The 20,064-nt window shown below is 38.1% G+C and overlaps 1 protein-coding gene and 1 pseudogene across 1 annotated transcript; one reads left to right on the forward strand and one right to left on the reverse strand.

The window, feature by feature from the left end:
• Positions 1 to 20,064, forward strand: part of LOC136676576 (uncharacterized) — a 310,723-nt pseudogene that overhangs the window by 231,412 nt on the left and 59,247 nt on the right.
• Positions 3,709 to 18,257, reverse strand: LOC136676517 (leukemia inhibitory factor receptor-like). The gene is made up of 16 exons (XM_066653606.1): positions 18,138 to 18,257; positions 17,824 to 17,965; positions 15,450 to 15,719; positions 14,335 to 14,467; positions 13,241 to 13,392; positions 12,627 to 12,760; positions 11,869 to 12,019; positions 10,787 to 10,866; positions 10,241 to 10,451; positions 9,989 to 10,144; positions 9,094 to 9,195; positions 8,395 to 8,544; positions 8,008 to 8,160; positions 5,874 to 5,955; positions 5,633 to 5,717; positions 3,709 to 4,520 (listed from the first exon to the last, which is right to left on the reverse strand). Exons 1-16 carry the CDS (start codon positions 18,255 to 18,257, stop codon positions 4,164 to 4,166), a joined length of 2,478 nt encoding a protein of 825 aa, XP_066509703.1. The 3' UTR covers positions 3,709 to 4,163.

Genomic DNA, 20,064 nt, shown 5'->3' on the forward strand with positions numbered 1-20,064 from the left:
TGTCCACGTGGGTTTCCTCCAGGTGCTCCAGTTTCCTCCCACGGTCCAAAAACACACCTTGGTAGGTGGATTGGCAACTCTAAGGTGTCTATAGGTGTGAGTGTGTGAGTGAAAGTGTGAGTGTGTGTCACCCACTCCAGGGTGTGTTCCCACCTTGCACCCAGTGATTCCGGGTAGGCTCCGGACCCACCGCGACCCTGAACTGGATAAGCCGTAAAACACAAAGATTGAATGTTTAAAATGAACTTTTAATCATGAATCATCAGCATCTTCACATAGCAGCTATCTGTATCTGCTAAGACACTATATGTGCGTTATTTTGTTAAGAACTTTGTAAAACATGGTTTTGTCTGAATGATATTATTTTGTGTTAACATTTATTTTAAATTGCATTTTAAAGAATCTCTCTCAAATGTAATCAACTTATTCTAGGCCAGTGGTTCTCAAACTCTTTAGACTAAGTACCACCCATCATCAAACCAAAACCTCCAAGTGCCACCTATGAATTTCATCACAGAAACATGTGCGCCTCTGGTTCTTCCTCTGGTCCGGGGGCATGAAGCAAAATTTTGCTTGAATTTTTGCATGTTTTTGTTGCTTTTTATTTACTTGAATTTTGCTTCCTTGACTAAAATTATCCAAAATAATTACTAAAAATTATGGAGAGAATACAAATAACTAGGCCTTTACAGAATCTTTTAAATACAATTATACATTTATAAGAACATACAAAATGTATGAGCAGTAAGCATTTTAAAATAAATAAAATACTAGAAGAGGTCAATTTTGTCTTCACGAGTACAGAATTCTTTATAGATTTAGTCTTTCTTGGCTTCAGAGTATTTCTCATGCTTGGTCTCAGCTTGTTTTTCTCACTTTTGCTTTGCCCCTTTTATAATAAAATCCAAATTGCTCATGTCTGTCTCTAGCCTTTGCTCACGTCCAATAAGCAACTGAAATTGAGCTTTCTTTACATGGATTTCCCCCAACATGCCATTCCCTTACAGACGTAATCAACTACAGTGAATGCGTAGCACGTTGTATTTTTCTACAACACAAATGAATTTCATTGAGGCATAATTATGAAAACTGTGAAACATTATGGAATTTACACATAAAGACTTTAGATTTTCAGTCATGAATAATTTCCTTAATTAGGTAGTAATACATTTTTCAAGGCTATTTGGCGTTCTACCTATGGCTGCTTCACGTACCACTAGTTTGAGAACTCACAGTTTGAGAACCACTGCTCCAGGGTATCTTGAAACATCTATGCTCATGTGAGAGACTTATGTTTAATTATAATCATACACAAGATAAGATGTAAAATATCCTATGCCAATGCATTAGAACTTCATATAGGGCCCACCACACTCTCTTCCTACCTGCAGTCACAAAATTCCTGTTGAATCCTACACCTCAACACTAAGGTTGCTGTGACTGTTTATGATCCAATCATTTAACCTCTCCAGCAACCGCCGTGTGCAAGGCATAGCAGTCATTAGCGTCGTCATATCATTCATGTAAGCCCTAATTGGGGGGAGCCGAGTACTATCATGAAACCTTTAGCCATCTAGAACCTTAGAGGTCCTAATTACTACCTCCATTGCCATTGTAAATGCTCATGGTGAAATCTCACATCCAGCCATTATACCTATTATTACCTGTGGCCATGATGTAACAAATTCCCCTGTACTAAAGCAAAACTGAATATCCTCAAAGTATGCTTTAACCAGCCTAGTACCCTTATCTGGCAACTGGAAAAAATCATTTTCATAAGTTTATGTGGCACTAAAGAAGATTGTGTAAGCAATATTGTTTAATAAAAAATGAAAAAGCATGAATCAGAAACCTTGGATACTCATTCAACAGTAAGGTGTCATTCTTCTAGTCTTTGCCTTATCAAATGTTGTAAATTATATGTGATGTCTGAGAAGGTCTGAGAGCTGAGAAGGAAGACAGGAGCACCTACTAAAAGAACAGAAGTGCAGCGAGGATGGGAGTATAGGTGCAGTTACTCAGAGACCCGAAAACAGAAGGAAAATGTAAAAAATAGAGTAAAAAAAGAGGTGGGGATTATAAAGGAGTGAAAGGCAGAAATGAAATGAAGGACAAGTGGAGCTCCTAAAAGACTGGCATCTTTGAAGTCTTCTGCTTGCATTGTCTCCACTCATCTCCAAGGTCACAGTTCATTTCATTTCATGTCTTAGAGGTTGGTGCTTCATGCTTTGCTGGGAAAAATTATAGTCCTTTTAGAACTGAAGGTAGTTATCATAGAGAAATTCCCTCATGTATTAATCTCCCTCCTCCCTCACGTATCGCTGTAGTCCATTTCATTATATGAATGTATAATCAATATTCATTACTTGATATTACATTTAATGAACCAGTTGTGTGATAAAACCAGTCATTGGTTATTTATTTGTGTGTGCACCTATTCTTGTACAGAATCCTCAATTTCTGGTCAGATTCAATTTCAGAGCCAAGAACCCTTCAGCAGATGAGCATAATAATTAATTAATAATAATTGATTATAGCTAATTCCACTATATTATAGGTAATGTCACCCAACATGACTATAACTAAATGTAGAGTAATACAACAACGAAAGGAAACAATACAAAGTTTAGAGATTAGTTAGAGATGAGAACAAGAAATATATTTTTTGGCGCTTTCGATAATTGAAAAGTGCTTTATAAATAAAATTGATGATGATGATTATTCTTATTATTATTATTATAGATAAACTAAAACACAGATAGAGCAAGAATAACTAAATAAGTCTAGAGCTAAACACATAGAGCTAGAACTAAATATACAGATAGAGTTATGCACTGAAAAACGCAGGGAGACCTGGAGACCAAAACAGAAACACAAAGAACAGGCTGAAGAGATAACAAACGGTGGACAAACAGGAACCACAGTCATGGACTAGATACACCTGGGAGTTAATCAAAACACCTGACACTAGAAACAGGAGAGAAGGGTGATGACATGATCAATGGGAGGGCAGGAAGGTCACATGACAACGGGAACACAACAAGGAATCAAATCAAAACAGAACCAAGAAATTACAGTTCTACACTTACAGGAAGTGGATTTAGATTCTGTTTTTGAACTTTAAAAATGCTTTGTAATGTTCATAAGTAGAACTGTCATTTTGTGAGATTGTATGTATATTCACTGTGAATAGTTATATAATCAAAGTATGTAGCAATATCATTACAAAATATATATGGCAAAATATTAGAAGAATGTTACTTTTTTGCCTCGGGTCACTGTCTGTAAGGAGTCTAAGGATGTGTCTGCATGGGTTTTCTCCGGGTGCTCTGGTTTCTTTCCATAGTTCAAAACACACAGTCATAGGTGAACTGGCTGTGTTAAACTGTCCAAATCAAAGCAAGCATGTCTAATGAAGGTCTGAATAAATAATGCATAAAGAGAATTTGGTAACACAATAATAACTTTCATTATTATACTATTAACTAGTATTATCTGTGAACCAATCATTTATTCACCAGAATTTGAATATTGACAAATGTTTCTAAATGACAGTTCATGTCATTTCCAAGGTGTGTGTTCATATTTACAAATGTTAACAAATCATTTTGTGAAAAATAATTTGAAAATGAACAAATTAAAACATTTTCAGTTTAATCTGAGACACAGTATCAACTTTGTTCACACATTTCCAACATTAATGACTGATACTTAATTTGGGGTTTTCATTAGCTGTCAGTTATAATCATCAAATTAAAAGAATAAACACTTGAAATATATCAGTCTGTGTTTAATGAATGAGTATAATATACAAGTTTCACTTTTGAATGAAATTTCTGAAATAAATCAACTTGACCAGCACCTGTACTTAATCGTCATCATTTCCTTCTTTACATTGTTCAAACTTCAATGACTGAAAGCTGTGCTGATAAATGAGTTACAGAGGTGATACAATCGCTGATTTTACAGGCTTTTCTGGAGCTCTGATGACCTTTGTCCATATATTCATCTTAAATGACTATGAATGCTGTGCCAAATTACATGGTCAGCATGATTTTTGATCAGTTATTAATTTTATAGGATATTCTTAAGCATCAATGGTATTTATCTCTATCTTTGTCTCCATCTTCACAGTGTTCCATTTTAAAGGACACTGAGTTGAATCACATAGTCACTGTCGGTATGGAGGTGACGTAGTCACTGGTATTTGCTGGTGAATGTGAGGGGGATACAGGCAAGTTAGAGGGTGAGACAGGTGATGGTGATACAAGAAAGGGGGAAGGGTGTACAGGTGAGGACATGTAAGTGAGGTTAATGGCGCTCATCCCACTCCCGCCCCAAACTCCTGAATCATTGTCATGTCTGACTGGTTCAGGACATTTAGCAAACTCTTCTTTGTCTCTGACTGGATGAGAACATTTAGCGTAGCTTTTAGTAAAGATTAGCGCAGAATTCTCCTCAAAATCCAGGTCACAGCACCTGCAATCTTCCACTTGCAGAATCCTCAGCTTCTCACTCACCTGGGGAGTGGGGACAGATGACCATTACCAGAGAAATGGACAAGTTTTGTTTAATTCTTATGTTATAATATATATAAAACTGGCACTGTGTACTTACACTCTACACAGAGAGGGGGGAATAAGTCTAGCCATTCACTCAGAACATCAAACACAAGCAGGTGAGTTAGGAGAGTTAGCTACCTTTAACTGTTTTAAGGTAATCCCTATTCAGATTGGACTAGTTTTACTGGTGGAAATTAGGTCATTTATTTATTGCTTGATCATCTCTGTGATTTTAGTCCTGTACATATAAACAATTTCAATCATTTGTACTGAGTGCACAATGGAGATTTTTTTACAGGTTTCTCAAGAATGGAAGAAATGGAGGAGGTTTTTAGTGATTAAATACATGGCATAGATCAGATGAGTTGGCTAGCCTCAGGTGTTGAACCACACACCACAGTTCCACAAGATGAATTACTCAGAGGAGTGAAACATCTGGCAGCTAGAGGGACGTTTTGCACACAGCAGCAGCCTACAGACGTGATCAGTGTATATTCTACTGATTACATTTCTATACTGAGCCAATCCAGTAGCTACTCCAATCTGTGTTTTTACACCAAGGTTTCTTATCTAGTGAGTCCAATATGAACATATTATTGACATCTTGTCAATGACCTGTGAGGACCTGTGGTAAAATAACATTACCCCAGCTCCCCACGTAAAACTAATCCATTCCAATCAAGAAGAGTGAGTTTGTGTTTTAATTAGCAGAGTCGGTTACACTTAGCTATCTTAAAATTGCAGAGTTAGCTAATATTATTCATAGTTCTGATTATTAAAGAAACGATCAGTTATGTTATTTACTATTGTCCTTTTTATACAAAGATACATTGCTGTCCAGAAATTATCTAGATTTCTCCCTAGAGAGGAACCAACACATAAGCCAACCATGTTCAACACAGATGTAGTTCAGAATCTCTGATATATCCAGGACAGCAGGTATCTGGAAAAAATTACTGATGGCTTCTTTACATTTAAAATGTACTGCTATTGTTCTTTTTGGCAAGACTGTGGATGCAGTGAACGCTTTTATTATTGAAAGAATTCAGTGAATTCTTTCATACACCTACTTCATACAGAGAGGCATCTAGCTCCAAAATCTTCAGGCACCGCTCAGAGGGGAAACTTGACACATCTTCCACCACTCCCCTCAGTCTAGAGATAAGACATAATAACAAATAACTATACATCAAACTCAGTTAAATGCACTTTGAGGCACTAACGTTCAATAGAGCGAAATGGTTTTGAGAAGCTCTACATAAGTCTAAGGTCTCTCTGCTCAATTTTAAAATGTTATTTTAAAATACTCACGTTTCTTTGCAAAGCCACAGGCAAATACAGCAGCCAGTCAAAACAAAGAGGGGTGTTACAATCTTCACAATCAGCAGGTAATCTGACAGTTACAAAAAAATATATTATTATTATTATACAAACTGGATTCCAAAAAAGTTGGGACACTAAACAAATTGTGAATAAAAACTGAATGCAATGATGTGGAGATGGCAAATATCAATATTTTATTCGTAATAGAACATAGATGACAGATCAAAAGTTTAATCTGAGAAAATGTAACATTTTAAAGGAAAAATATGTGGATTCACAATTTCAGTGTCAACAAATGAATTGGGACAAGTAGCAATAAGTGGCTGGAAAAAGGAAATTGAGCATATAACGAACAGCTGGAAGACCAATTAACACTAATTAGGTCAATTGACAACATGATTGGGTATAAAAAGAGCTTCTCAGAGTGTCAGTGTCTCTCTGAAGCCAAGATGGTAAGAGGATCACCAATTCCACCATTGTTGCGCAGAAAGATAGTGCAGCGATACCAGAATGGTGTTACCCAGCGTAAAATAGCAAAGACTTTTAAGTTATCATCATCAACCATGCATAACATCATCAAAAGATTCAGAGAATCTGCAACAATTGCTGTGCGTAAGGGTCAAGGCCATAAAACTCCACTGGATGCTCGTGATCTCCGGGCCCTTAAACATCACTGCACCTCAAACAGGTATGCCACTGTCAAGAAAATAACAGAATGGGCTCAGGATTACTTCCTGTGCTTGTGGCATGGGCAGCTTGCATGTCTGGAAAGGCACCATTTATGCAGAGAACTATGTTCAGGTTCTAGAACAACATATGCTCACATCTAGACATCATCTCTTTCAGGGAAGACCCTGCATTTTTCAACAAGATAATGCCAGACCACATTCTGCAGCAATCACAACATCATGGCTACGTAGGAGAAGGATCCAGGTACTGAAATGTCCAGCCTGCAGTCCAGATCTTTCACCTATAGAGAACATTTGGCGCATCATAAAGAGGAAGGTGCGACAAAGAAGGCCCAAGACGATTGAACAGTTAGAGGCCTGTATTAGACATGAATGGGAGAGCATTCCTATTTCTAAACTTGAGAAACTGGTCTCCTCTGTCCCCAAACGTCTGTTGAGTGTTGTAAGAAGGGAGGATGTCACACAGTGGTAAAAAGTGGCCTTGTCCCAACTTTTTTGGGATTTGTTGACGCCATGAAATTTTGAAACAACATATTTTTCCCTTAAAATGATACATTCTCTCAGTTTAAACTTTTGATCTGTGATTTGTGTTCTATTCTGAATAAAATATTAGATGTTGGCGCCTCCACATCATTGCATTCAGTTTTTATTCACAATTTGTTTAGTGTCCCAACTTTTTTGGAATCCGGTTTGTATTAATACTTAACTATTTCATGAAATTTTTATTTAAATCTAAACATAAAAGCTTCCATTCTCTCCCAGGGGTTCACATTTGAGCTTCCTTTCAGAATTGTGATAACATGTTCTTTTTCAGTGCTATTCATTTTTTTCCTTAAAAATATTTTACTATATATATATATATATATATATATATATATATATATATATATATATATATATATATTTCTTTTATTTAGGGTCTGGGTTAGGGTTACAGATGCTTTTCTGTGGTGTGTTCTGCAGCAACCTATGGAACACTTTCAGAAAAATGGTACTATACAGGTACATTATTATTCATCAACGTACAAACTGTGTAAATGTACCTTTAAAGGTACAACAGTGATGTTAAAGTTTAGTTGTATTCCTTAAACGTACATTCCATTCTCTTCTCCAGAAGGAGAGGTGAATATTTGTCAACTTTCATTATAGAAACCGTGTAAAATAAAAACATAATACAAGTCCTGGAGATGAAATGGGGCATATGAAATCAACACAACTTAAAAATCTACAGTTAATATAGAAAATGGTTCAATTATGTTCTCTAATTAAAGGTACTAAATATGGGCCTTTGGGGGTATGACCACAGTGACTGTAATTTGAAAGGACTTGGAATATTATGATTTTATTCTAAAAATACTGACTTTATTCTCTGTATAAAATTAATTTTGTTAATAGTTCTATTGTGTGTTTAAATCCTAAAGATTTACACTAACTGTTGGATGGTGTGGTGAAGGTGTAGACAAATTCTGGGCCACAGCCGACTTGAGTGCAGGCGGACAGTCGCAGGGTGTATTTTTGTCCTTCATTCAAACCAATCACAGGAAGTGATTTACTGTGAGGGTCTTCCACCGAGATGTTTAAAAAACCTGCACATCATCAACACATAAACAGAAACAATAATTACTCTCTAAATTCTAATTCTTATTAAAGCTCACTAGAAATAACTACATGGACTACTAATGCAAGAATCATTAGAGAATGACTGACTGCTCATTTAAGAAGTTACTCTAGCTTAGTTATTCAGGACTTGTGTATTTGGGTTCTTTTTTTCACTCTCGGTACGTGTTGTATTTTAGCACTATGAAGTTTAATGCACTAACTGTGACTGTGCCTCCAGTAGTGGATGGTGAGTTTGTATCCAGTGATGAATCCTGGATGTGATGCATTATATTCATTAAACTTCCATTTAAGTTCAACAGATGACCAGCTCAGACTCAGAGGAAGAATCAAATCTGGGACTTTGTCCGGCTCTAAACACACAACAAATATACAGTTACACAACACATACACATATCCCATCTTATACTAGGTGTTTAAAGGTATTATGTCTATCATATAACACATTAAACATGCATATAATACATTATGAACTCTGTATTACTGATATATTTATAAGACAATATTTGAACCTATCTAAACAAGGTCAACTGGAAATTACCCAAAATGAACACAGTACAATTAAGTAAATAAATAAGTGATGAAATGTTTCTAAGAGAATACATTGCGAAATAACACATACCATGTTTCGCAACATTGCGACACAAGAAAATCAGTTAGTGTGTGTGTGTGTGTTTGTGTGTGTATATATGTGTGTGCGTGTGTGTAATTTTATCGCACTGTTCCTGTAAGTATGCCACGTGTGTGTGCAGGTTTGGGTGTGTATATGTGTGCGTGTAGGTTTGTGTGTGTGTGTGTATGTGGGTGTGTGTGTTCATGTGTGTGTCCTCTATTCCTGTGTGCTGTGTATGTGTGTGTGTGCTCTCTGTTCCTGTATGCTGTGTGTGTGTGTGTGTTCTCACTCTGTTCCTGTAAGTATCCTGTATGCTTCTCATGAACTCTATATTCTTCCCAGACACAGCTGTAGATCAGAAAGGTGTATCTCACGCCTTTTCTGAACATTTCTGCAAAAACAAAATTTCACTTAAACCTTTACTCACACAGTTCAGAAAAGAAACAAAGTGAGGACCAAAGGAGCACATTTCAATGAACTCTAATCAGAATCTTATTAGCATCTTATAAAATTAGACCTGATGAAATTAACCTTTAGAATGCTTTGTGTTTTATAAGTGATTATACATTCTTATACAAAAAGTATAACTATGATTATAAAAGTATGTATTTGGGATTTTCAGACATATTTATAGGCTTAATAGATTAAAACTTTAATGACCTTATAACGAATTCAGTAAAACATTCCACTTATTCCAACAAGCATCTGTTGTAACACTTTTAGAATCAAATCTTGGAATTTATGCTGTGTCTGAAACAGAAGGCAGCAGCCTTGATGCACTGCTGCCTTGGTGTCTCACAAGTCAGTGCCTTAGAAGGTGGTGTTTTGAAGTTACAATGTTTGTAACTGAATTGCGTTAGAGATAGACTTTAAAAAGAGCAATATTTACATCTTACCAGGACACCAGTACACCTAGAGTGCTCGCCAAAATTATTACAACTTTGAAGATATTGAACCAAAGCAGGCAGCGATTAAACAAGCGATAATTTCAGATGCAAAGTTGCGCTTTCCTTCCTCAGAATACTGCCTTAGTAGACAGCTTTCGGCTTGTTTCAGACACAGCCCTAGTCTTTATAGAGGTTTGTATAGGTTGGTGTTAGTTGTAATGATAGGCTTATGTAGGTACTGTGCAGTCTTACACATATTGACCTATAGTAGGTTGTAGCTGTGGACTGTTTGCTTACCTGTGCTGAGTAATAGGGAGGTCTGATTGGCTGAGACCTTCCTCCACATTGTATTCCATTCTACAGCATAGCCACATGTGGCAGAGGAGAGCGGGGTCCAGGACAACAAGAAACCCTCCAAATTACCTACAATCCTCTTCTCTTTCAGCAGGAACACTGTAACACACACACACACACACACACATTATTTATATTATATATATATAGTGTGTATGTGTATGTGCATGTGTGTGTTTGTATGGATGTACGTACCTGAGCCTAAAGCAGGAATAGTGAAGTATGAAGTTATAGATGATCCTCTAAGAGTAAGAGCTCTGACTGAAACAGAACACACTCCTTGTCCCAGAGAAAACTCCAGCATTAGCTCTGTCACATTTACACACTTTTTGCTCTGAGTGCCATTCGGTTCCACACACAAACACACCTCATAAGCCTCCACATTAGAGTCCGTACCACTGTTAAACTGAGAAATACACACACAGTTAGGTCTTTGTTTTTTAGCCTAATATTGGATCTAGCGCCTAATCTGTTTTGTTTTAACCTTGTCTTTTTTTTTTGTTTCCTTGTGTTTTTTTTTTTTTTTTTTACAGTTGATATAAAAAAAACCCAAACAAACCACTTGTCCCACTCCTGGCTTCCAAGCCTCTATGTCACAATTTGCTACATTGTAGTGGTAAACAATTGTCTCATTTTTATGGTAGAGTGAAAAACTGTTTTCTTTTCACTTTAAAGGACTATTTTCTCTAAGTTTATTATTATTTTTTTTGTATTCATGAGAAAAAGAGAAGCAGTTCTTACACTTTTCCACAAAAGAGTGACAGTGCGATTATGAAAGTGGTGTCTGATCTTTGTCCAGATATCTACCGTCACTAGAGGCTCTGAGAAACAGAGAGAGAATTATTATTATAACATATTATTATTAATATAACTTATTATTCACAAAATAATCTTTATTAAGCAAGGAACTCCTACACAAATATCACACGTCTCTACATATGGACCTACGATATTTGTTGTTTTGCCCTAATAATCCACATATCATCACATTTTTTTACATCACGTACACATCTCATATAAAATGTCTCAAACAAAATGCTCTAAGATCACTTTCAAATACAGATGACATTTTATTCAAAGGTTATTTACATAGGGTGTACATAAGATTTCCATAAGCCTAAAATATTGTACTGAAAACGTGTACTGCACATGTCAGCCTTCACAAGATGAAATTAGATGTTTTATTAAATAAAACATATTTTATTGATGTAATGGCCATTACAACAGATAATAGATAGTTTTATTTATAACGAAGTGGACTGTTTTTCTAACAGGTTTTTCAAAACAAGGGGTTCTCACCCCTTCCTCACTCCTTAGCAGACCCCTCAGAGAGAAATCAACATCATGAACGTCTGGAAAACATCAGAAGAATTAGCTACTGACATTTTCCGGTGCTGTACTTCCATACGTCCAAACAGCAGGATATTTTCTGTGTCAGACGTGTTTTTGACAGCTGAAAATATTCCACATGTTTTAGGCATGGGGAGGCAGCTGTGCAGGAGATACAGCAGGATTCTCCAGAATATTAGTGTCTCTGTTAACACGTGCTCACTCTGAATTTATTAAGACTTTGTACTAGGGGGCAAGCAGGATCAAATCTTGGCAATATCCAAGAAAATGTTACAAATATTTGCGTTCACATGTACATTTCTTCTAGGTAAAATCACATGTTATGGAGACTCATAAAAATATTATAATAAATATGTTGATATTTTCTCTCCACTTTACTGCCACATAGGGGAAATTAGTCTTAATAATTTAGGTAGGTTAATTAATCATAATTATTGTGTAATAAAACGTAAATAACATCTATGTCTTCAGACCTGTGGTGAAGTTGAGGGTGGAACTCCATGGCCCCCAGCTGTTTCCTTGCAGAGCACAGCGTACCCTTGTGGAGTAGTATGAGCTTGGCTTTAGCTCCTGGAGACTGGTACTGAGACGCTGCTCTGGATCAGATATAATAAACTGCTGCTCCTGAACAGACACAAATGTGACACAACACATCACTAACATATGATGCAGATGTTTTTCTAAAACTGTGATATGGTTCCTGTTTTCTCAGTAAAAGCTTGATTTCTTAACCTTTGCTTATTCAGTCCACGCTCCAAAAAAAAGCTTTGGTACAAACAGTGTAAATGTACCTTTAAAGGTACAACAGTGGTGTTGAAGTCAAGCTGTGTTTCCTAAAAAAACACATCACACTTTACTTCAGTTTGTGCATCTCTACCACACACACACACACTCTCCTCCAGAAGGAGAGGTGCATGTTTGTGAACTTAAATTATAGAACTGTGTAATATAAAAGTCCAGGAGATGAAATGGGGCATATGAAAAAACACAACTTTTAAATTTAAAATTATAATAGCTTAACAATTATGTTCCGAAAGCTCTCAGGATTAGAAAGAAAAGGTCTAGCCATTCACTCACAACAGCACGCACCAACAGGAGCGTAGTGTCAGTTATTGTTCGTCCTTTACAAATCAAATTTTTCAAAATATATGAATAATGCAAATATGAAAAGTGTATGTTATAATTCATCATTTGGATCTTAGAAAGCAGATCTAAGAGAGAGTTGGCTCACACTTGTCTTTGCTGTTGGCTCCAGTGTGATTTCACAGGAAAAACAGAGGCCGGTAAAATGTCCGCTTAAAACCCAGGACACTGTCACATCTGTTACCCCCGGCAACACAGACAGGTAATGTATATCCGGAAACACTGCAGAACACAGACAGAGAGGAGATGTGATAGAAATGGCTCCCTAGTCCCTCATTAGTATTGTGCTATTTACTCAGGCATTATAAGTAGTGCTAAGAAACACAAGTGATTTCGGACAATTTCCCCATTGTCTGTTGCTTAGTAAAATAAACACTTGCAATCCATCCTTGTCCACATTCAGCTCAAGTAGTGAATTACGATGTTCATTATATATTACAAGTGTACTGTGGAAGATTGTAGTGCCCTCAAAATCATGGTTTAATAACACTTTAGGACTTGGACCCTCAGGTAAAAATGACGACACACTCAGTACTGCCCTAAAACATAAATAGAGAGCCATTTTGGAAACAGCCAGGATGATCTAGGAATGGGGAACACTGGGAAACACACACAGATGGAATATTTCAGAACAAAGGACACTGTACAGCGATATAGAGCTTGTAGAGTGTTACAGGGGTTTCAAAGTGTTATGAAGTTTACCTCTTTGAGTGATGTTAAAGGTGTAGGTCTGACTTTGTTCTCCAAGGCTGTTATTCACTCGAATGCTGATGTTGTAGAAGTCGTGATTGGACAGTGCCGCAAAATCACAGGATGGAGTTTTCCCATCACACTTTACTTCAGTTTGTGCATCTCTACCACACACACACACACACACACACACACACACACACACACACACACACATACACATAAGATGAGACTGTACCACGAGTCATTGTAATGAGATCACACTGTCCAGTGAGGTATTGTAATTAAATCTGACTGTACAGTGAGGTGTTGTAATGAGATTACACTGTCCAGTGAGGTTTTGTAATAAGATCAGACTGTCCAGTGAGGTGTTGAAATGAGATCAGACCGTACAGTGAGGTGTTGTAATGAGATCAGACCGTACAGTGAGCTGTTGTAATGAGATCAGACTGTACAGTGAGGTGTTGTAATGAGATTACACTGTCCAGTGAGGTTTTGTAATAAGATCAGACTGTCCAGTGAGGTGTTGAAATGAGATCAGACTGTCCAGTGATGTGTTGTAATGAGATCAGATTCTACAGCGAGGTGTTGTGATGAGATCAGACCGTACAGTGAGCTGTTGTAATGAGATCAGACTGTACAGTGAGGTGTTGTAATGAGATTACACTGTCCAGTGAGGTGTTGAAATGAGATCAGACTGTCCAGTGATGTGTTGTAATGAGATCAGATTCTACAGCGAGGTGTTGTGATGAGATCAGACCGTACAGTGAGGTGTTGTAATGAGATCAGACCGTACAGTGAGCTGTTGTAATGAGATCAGACTGTACAGTGAGCTGTTGTAATGAGATCAGACTGTACAGTGAGGTGTTGTAATGAGATCAGACTGTCCAGTGAGCTGTTTTAATGAGATCAGACTGTACAGTGAGGTGTTTCAATGAGGTCAGACTGTACAGTGAAGTGTCGTTATGAGATCAGATTGTCCAGAAAAAGCATTGTAATGAGATTAGACTGTAGAATGAGGTGTTGAAATGAGATCAGGCTGTACAGTAAAGTGTTGTAATGAGATCAGACTATACAGTGATGTTTTGTAATGAGGTTAGACTCACTGAATGTGAAGTGAATAGCGACGGCAGTAGCGAAGGTCACTTAGGTCAGGACGCTGGCTGGCAGACCATGAGCAAATAATTTTCCTTAGGTCCTTTGTCCAACAGTATATGTTCTGAGGCTTCTCTGGAGGAACTGTAGAACCAAATCAGAACCAGATAAAATGAGAGTGAGAGTCCAGTATAAAAAGTTCAGAGTCAGAATCAGTTCAAACCTGTACGTGTGATGCTCCTTAAATGCAGGTATAAGGTAACAAGTTTAAGGTAACGTCTGACATAAGCCTGTGCTCTAACAGTTTATAAGTTCTTTTTAAGTGCACTTCATGGAACAAGGGCGTATGACTTCATAACATCAGGGTTCAGAACCTGATTGTGTTCATAAGAACACTGTATACAAGAAATACTGTATTTATTATTATATTATATTATATTATATTATAATGCATTATTAAACCTGGCATAATCAGTCTAAACATGTTTTATTAATTACATACATGTTTTATACATTACATACATTACATGCATTATAACATCTTTTTAAAAAACAATGTAAAAATTGAGGATGATAACAAAATTTGGGTCTGAACACATACAAAATTATGTAACATATTATGGTATCTGACTTTTGGAAGTAATGCACACTTGTTTTATAAAGTGTTATGAAAATGTTGAGAAATATGGCAGATATCATACATTCTCAGAAAAGTAGTTTTAAAGTCCAATGTTGTTCCCTAAAGGCACATTAAATTTTGTAAGATTTCATTATAGAACTGTGTGCTTATGAAATCAACACAATTTTAAAATTTACCTTTGTAACAGAATAAGGTACAATTATGTTCCGTAACTAAAGGTGTGAATATGTATGAGTGAAGGTTTTTCTGACAGTATGACACTGTGTGTGTCATATAACACCTTACAAATGCATATAAAAAGCATTATGGATACAGGATTTGTGTGGCTCCATTAATCCATTGATAGTGTTTGCTTAAAGCTTTATGAGTTCTATTAAAGCATTCAACAAATACTTTTTAATGGTGAACGGATGTAAATGTGTAAGTGAGGGTGGCCTCCTACTGAGTGTTATATTTGAATTTTTGGAAAAGGACAGTTGCACTCACAAGTGACGTAGTTGAGGGTAAAGCGTTCAGATCCGGTGCTGACCCGACAGATCAGATTCACTCCGAAATAAGTGGCATTCAGAGAGTGGACCTCAATAGCTCTAACCTGGGGATCAATCCTAATGAGCTCATATGCCCTGTTTCTAAAGAGGATTTCTGTCACCTGAGCACTGTCTGGTGGGATGCAGCAGAAGTGGGCGGAGCTTCCCTCCTTTAAAACTTTTTCCTTGGGGAACAGTCTGATTTCAGTAGAGGAAATACTCTGCAGACCTAGAACAAACACAGCCACATTATTAGAAACACCCTCTTATACTTTCATTCACTGCTCATTTTGTCAGAAACATTCCCCTTCTACATCCATTTACACAGTGGCACAATAGCTAGTGTCGCTGTCACACAGCTCCAGGATCCTGGGGTTGTGCTTTTGAGCCAGACTCCAGGTGATTGTCTGTAAGGAGTTTGGTGTGTTCTCCCCGTGTCCGCGTGGGTTTCCTCCCATGGTTCAAAAACACACTTTGGTAGGTGGATTGGCAACTGAAAAGTGTCCATGGATGTGAGTGTGTGAGTGAATGTGTGAGTGTGTGTCAACCTGTGAAGGACTGGCGCCTCCTCCAGGTTGTGTTCCCACCTTGTGGCCAGTGATTTCCGGGTAGGCCCCGGACACACCGTGACCCTCAACTGGACAAGCATTTACAAATAATAAATGGATCTGAATGAATTATTACAAACCGGATTCCAAAAATGTTGGGACACTAAACAAATTGTGAATAAAAACTGAATGCAATGATGTGGAGGTCCCAACATCTAATATTTTATTCAGAATAGAACAAAAATCACAGATCAAAAGTTTAAAATGAGAGAATGTATCATTTTAAGGGAAAAATATGTTGTTTCAAAATTTCATGGCGTCAATAAATCCCAAAATGTTGGGACAAGGCCATTTTTTTACCACTGTGTGGCATCTCCCCTTCTTCTTACAACACTCAACAGACGTTTGGGGACAGAGGAGACCAGTTTCTCAAGTTTAGAAATAGGAATGCTCTCCCATTCATGTCTAATACAGGCCTCTAACTGTTCAATCGTCTTGGGCCTTCTTTGTCGCACCTTCCTCTTTATGATGCGCCAAATGTTCTCTAAAGGTGAAAGATCTGGACTGCAGGCTGCCATTTCAGCCCCCGGATCCTTCTCCTACGTAGCCATGATGTTGTGATTGCTGCAGAATGTGGTCTGGCATTATCTTGTTGAAAAATGCAGGGTCTTCTCTGAAAGAGATGACGTCTAGATGGGAGCATATGTTGTTCTAGAACCTGAACATAGTTCTCTGCATTAATGGTGCCTTTCCAGACATGCAAGCTGCCCATGCCACAAGCACTCATGCAACCCCATACCATCAGTGATGCAGGCTTCTGAACGGAGCGTTGATAACAACTTGGGTTATCCTTGTCCTCTCTGGTCCTGATGACATGGCGTCCCAGTGTTCCATAAAGAACTTCAAATCGTGACTCATCTGACCACAGAACAGTCTTCCATTTTGCCACACTCCATTTTAAAAGATCCCTGGCCCAGTGTAAACGTCTGAGCTTGTAGAGCTTGCTTAGAAATGGCTTCCTCTTTGCACTGTAGAGTTTCAGCTGGTAACGGCGGATGGCACGGTGGATTGAGCTCACTGACAATGCTTTCTGGAAGTATTCTTGAGCCCATTCTGTTATTCCCTTGACAGTGGCATTCCTGTTTGAGGTGCAGTGACGTTTAAGGGCCCGGAGATCACGAGCATCCAGTAGAGTTTTATGGCCTTGACCCTTACGCACAGCAATTGTTCCAGATTCTCTGAATCTTTTGATGATGTTATGCACGGTTGATGATGATAACTTAAAAGTCTTTGCTATTTTACGCTGGGTAACACCATTCTGGTATCGCTGCACTATCTTTCTGCACAACAATGGTGGAATTGGTGATCCTCTTACCATCTTGGCTTCAGAGGGACACTGACACTCTGAGAAGCTCTTTTTTTACCCAATCATGTTGTCAGTTGACCTAATTAGTGTTAATTGGTCTTCCAGCTGTTCGTTATATGCTCAATTTCCTTTTTCTAGCCACTTATTGCTACTTGTCCCAACTTTTTTGGGATTTGATGATACTGTGAAATTTTGAATCAACATATTTTTCCATTTAAAATGTTACTTAGACTTAAGTTACATTTACTCAGATTAAACTTTTGATCTGTCATCTATGTTCTATTACGAATAAAATATTGACATTTGCCATCTCCACATCATTGCATTCAGTTTTTATTCACAATTTGTTTATTGTCCCAACTTTTTTGGAATCCGGTTTGTAGAAAAACCTAGCTTTCTACTGTATTAGAATAACTCACCGTAGCTCGTGGTCCACTGGCTCCAAGGGCTGACAACAGTTTGATTAAATATGCGCCTCACGCGCACTGAGTGATCTGCACACTGCAGTGGAAACGACGACGTCCAGATCCACGAAAAGAATGGACCTCCAGTAATGTTACTCTACACACACACACACACACACACACACACACACACACACACACACACACACAAGTATATGGAGACACAAGGATATGGAGACACAGAGAGAGAGAGAAATATAAGAAAAGAAAGAAAGATTCTAAACAAAATCTAAACTAGATAAAATGTCTCTGAGAAGTACAGTCCTTACCTGGAAAAGCAACTGGGAGCGGCTTGTGAGCATCACCTGCACCTCATGTGTCTCCTCTGTGCTGCTTGAATTCCACTGCACCTCCAGAGTCCACGTATCGAGCGCACGCACATCTACCATCTGTGCACAGCACGGCCACGAGAGCGTGGACAGTAGAAAACACAGTGCGCAGAGGACATGCATCCTCAAAGCTGCGAGATGCTGTCTCTCTCTCTCTGTGTGTGTGTGTGTGTGTGTGTGTGTGTGGGTGGGTGTATATATGTGTGTGTGTGTGTGTGTGTGTGTGTGTGTGTGCGTGAGTGTGTAAGAGAGAGAGAGAGAGAGAGAGAGAGAGAGAGAGAGAGACGGAGGAAAGGCAAGGTGGATAGAAGGAAGTGAGTTTTCAAAAACGGACAAAAAGCTCCAGAGAATCTGCAACCCATAACAATCACAAAAATGTCCCACAGTAACTGACCCCATCACATTAAAAAAGCACTTATTTTTCACAGAGTGGAGAAAATCAACCTCCACTTTCACTTCAGATCTGAACAAACCCACAGCTGTTTTGTGTCCATTCTTTCACCATCAAGAGAACATCTTAACACTGCACAAAAGAAGTAAACAAGAACAAAAAAAAAAAAACAAAAAAAACAAGGCCTGCACAAAGGAAGTAATAAACATAAGAGTAGATCAAACAAAACAGCTCTAAGTGAGAAGAGATGCTTAGAAAAAGTTATGCCAAAAACAAACATTCACTTCCACTACTTTTCATCATTATCATCTCTCTCTCTCTCTCTCTCTCTCTCTCACACACACACACACACACACACACACACACACACACACACACACACACACACACTTATGTATAGTTCACACGCACACACACTCCCTACTCTTTATTTTATAAAAATGGGTGTAATTCCACTTTAAATTGGAATAACGTATTCGTTAACAAAGTTGCATTGTTCCTTCAGCTATTGACCCTTAGACGATATTCAGAGAGATGAAGTGAAGAAAAGTGGTAAGGCCGCCCCCTGGTGTATGGTCAAGTTTATTGAATTGGGTCTGAATATTTGAATAAATGCTGATTTTTTTTTTTTTTTTACCTTTCCTTGTTTCAACAAATAAGTGTTGTTTCAAGATGTCAAACAACATGTTTCAATTGGTCTCATCAAAAATCTCCCATCAGCTCAATATACATTTCTGTTAAGCTTATAATTCACTCACATCAATGATTACCTTCAATGATTTATTTATTTTCTTTAGCTCCTTTATTCTGAGTGTGAGTGATTGTGTGAGTGACTGGGTGACGCTCTGACCACAAACGTAGGTGGGCTGATTATTCAAAAGTGTCCATAAGTGTGACTGCGTGAGTGACTGTGAGTTTGTGAATGCATGGTGCCCAGTGATGGACTGGTGACTTGTTCAGGTGGTGTTACTGCCTTGTGTCCAGTGATTCCAAGCAGGCTCTGGACCCATTGCAAAGCTGAACAGGATACAGCTATCTCAGAAAATGAATGAATGAATGAATTAATGACCTGAAATCATTTAGAGGGAACTGCACAAAGATTTGATAGGTAACAGATATTTTGAAAGGCATTCATCAAGGTCACATGCTATCACCACTAATATTCCTGTTATTCACCAGTAAGATTCATTCATTGTCTGTAACTGCTTATCTAGTTCAGGGTCCTGGTGGGTCGGGAGCCTACCTAGAATCATTGGGCGCAAGGCAGGAATACACCCAGGAGGGGGTGCCAGTCCTTCACAGGGCAACACATACTAACACCTTTGAATAGCCTACCAACATGTTTTTGGACCTTGGGAGGAAACCCATGTAGGCACAGGGAGAACACACTAAACTCCTTACAGACAGTCACCTGGAGTGGGACTTGAACCCACAACCTCCAGGTCCCTGGAGCTGTGTGACTGTGATACTATCTGC

Source organism: Hoplias malabaricus, chromosome X2 (assembly GCF_029633855.1).
Source record: "Hoplias malabaricus isolate fHopMal1 chromosome X2, fHopMal1.hap1, whole genome shotgun sequence".
In the NCBI taxonomy this organism is placed as follows: Eukaryota; Metazoa; Chordata; class Actinopteri; order Characiformes; family Erythrinidae; genus Hoplias; species Hoplias malabaricus.

What these genes read in the sequence shown, in the direction of transcription:
- LOC136676517 (XM_066653606.1), bottom strand. Translation starts at nt 18,257, where the DNA reads ATGGTAGATGTGCGTGCGCTCGATACGTGGACTCTGGAGGTGCAGTGG. An exon ending in TATTCCTGCTTTAGGCTCAG is followed by an intron (nt 10,145 to 10,240) that starts GTACGTACATCC and finishes TGTGTGTTACAG; the next exon opens with TGTTCCTGCTGAAAGAGAAG. An exon ending in TAGATGCCTCTCTGTATGAA is followed by an intron (nt 4,521 to 5,632) that starts GTAGGTGTATGA and finishes CCCACTCCCCAG; the next exon opens with GTGAGTGAGAAGCTGAGGAT.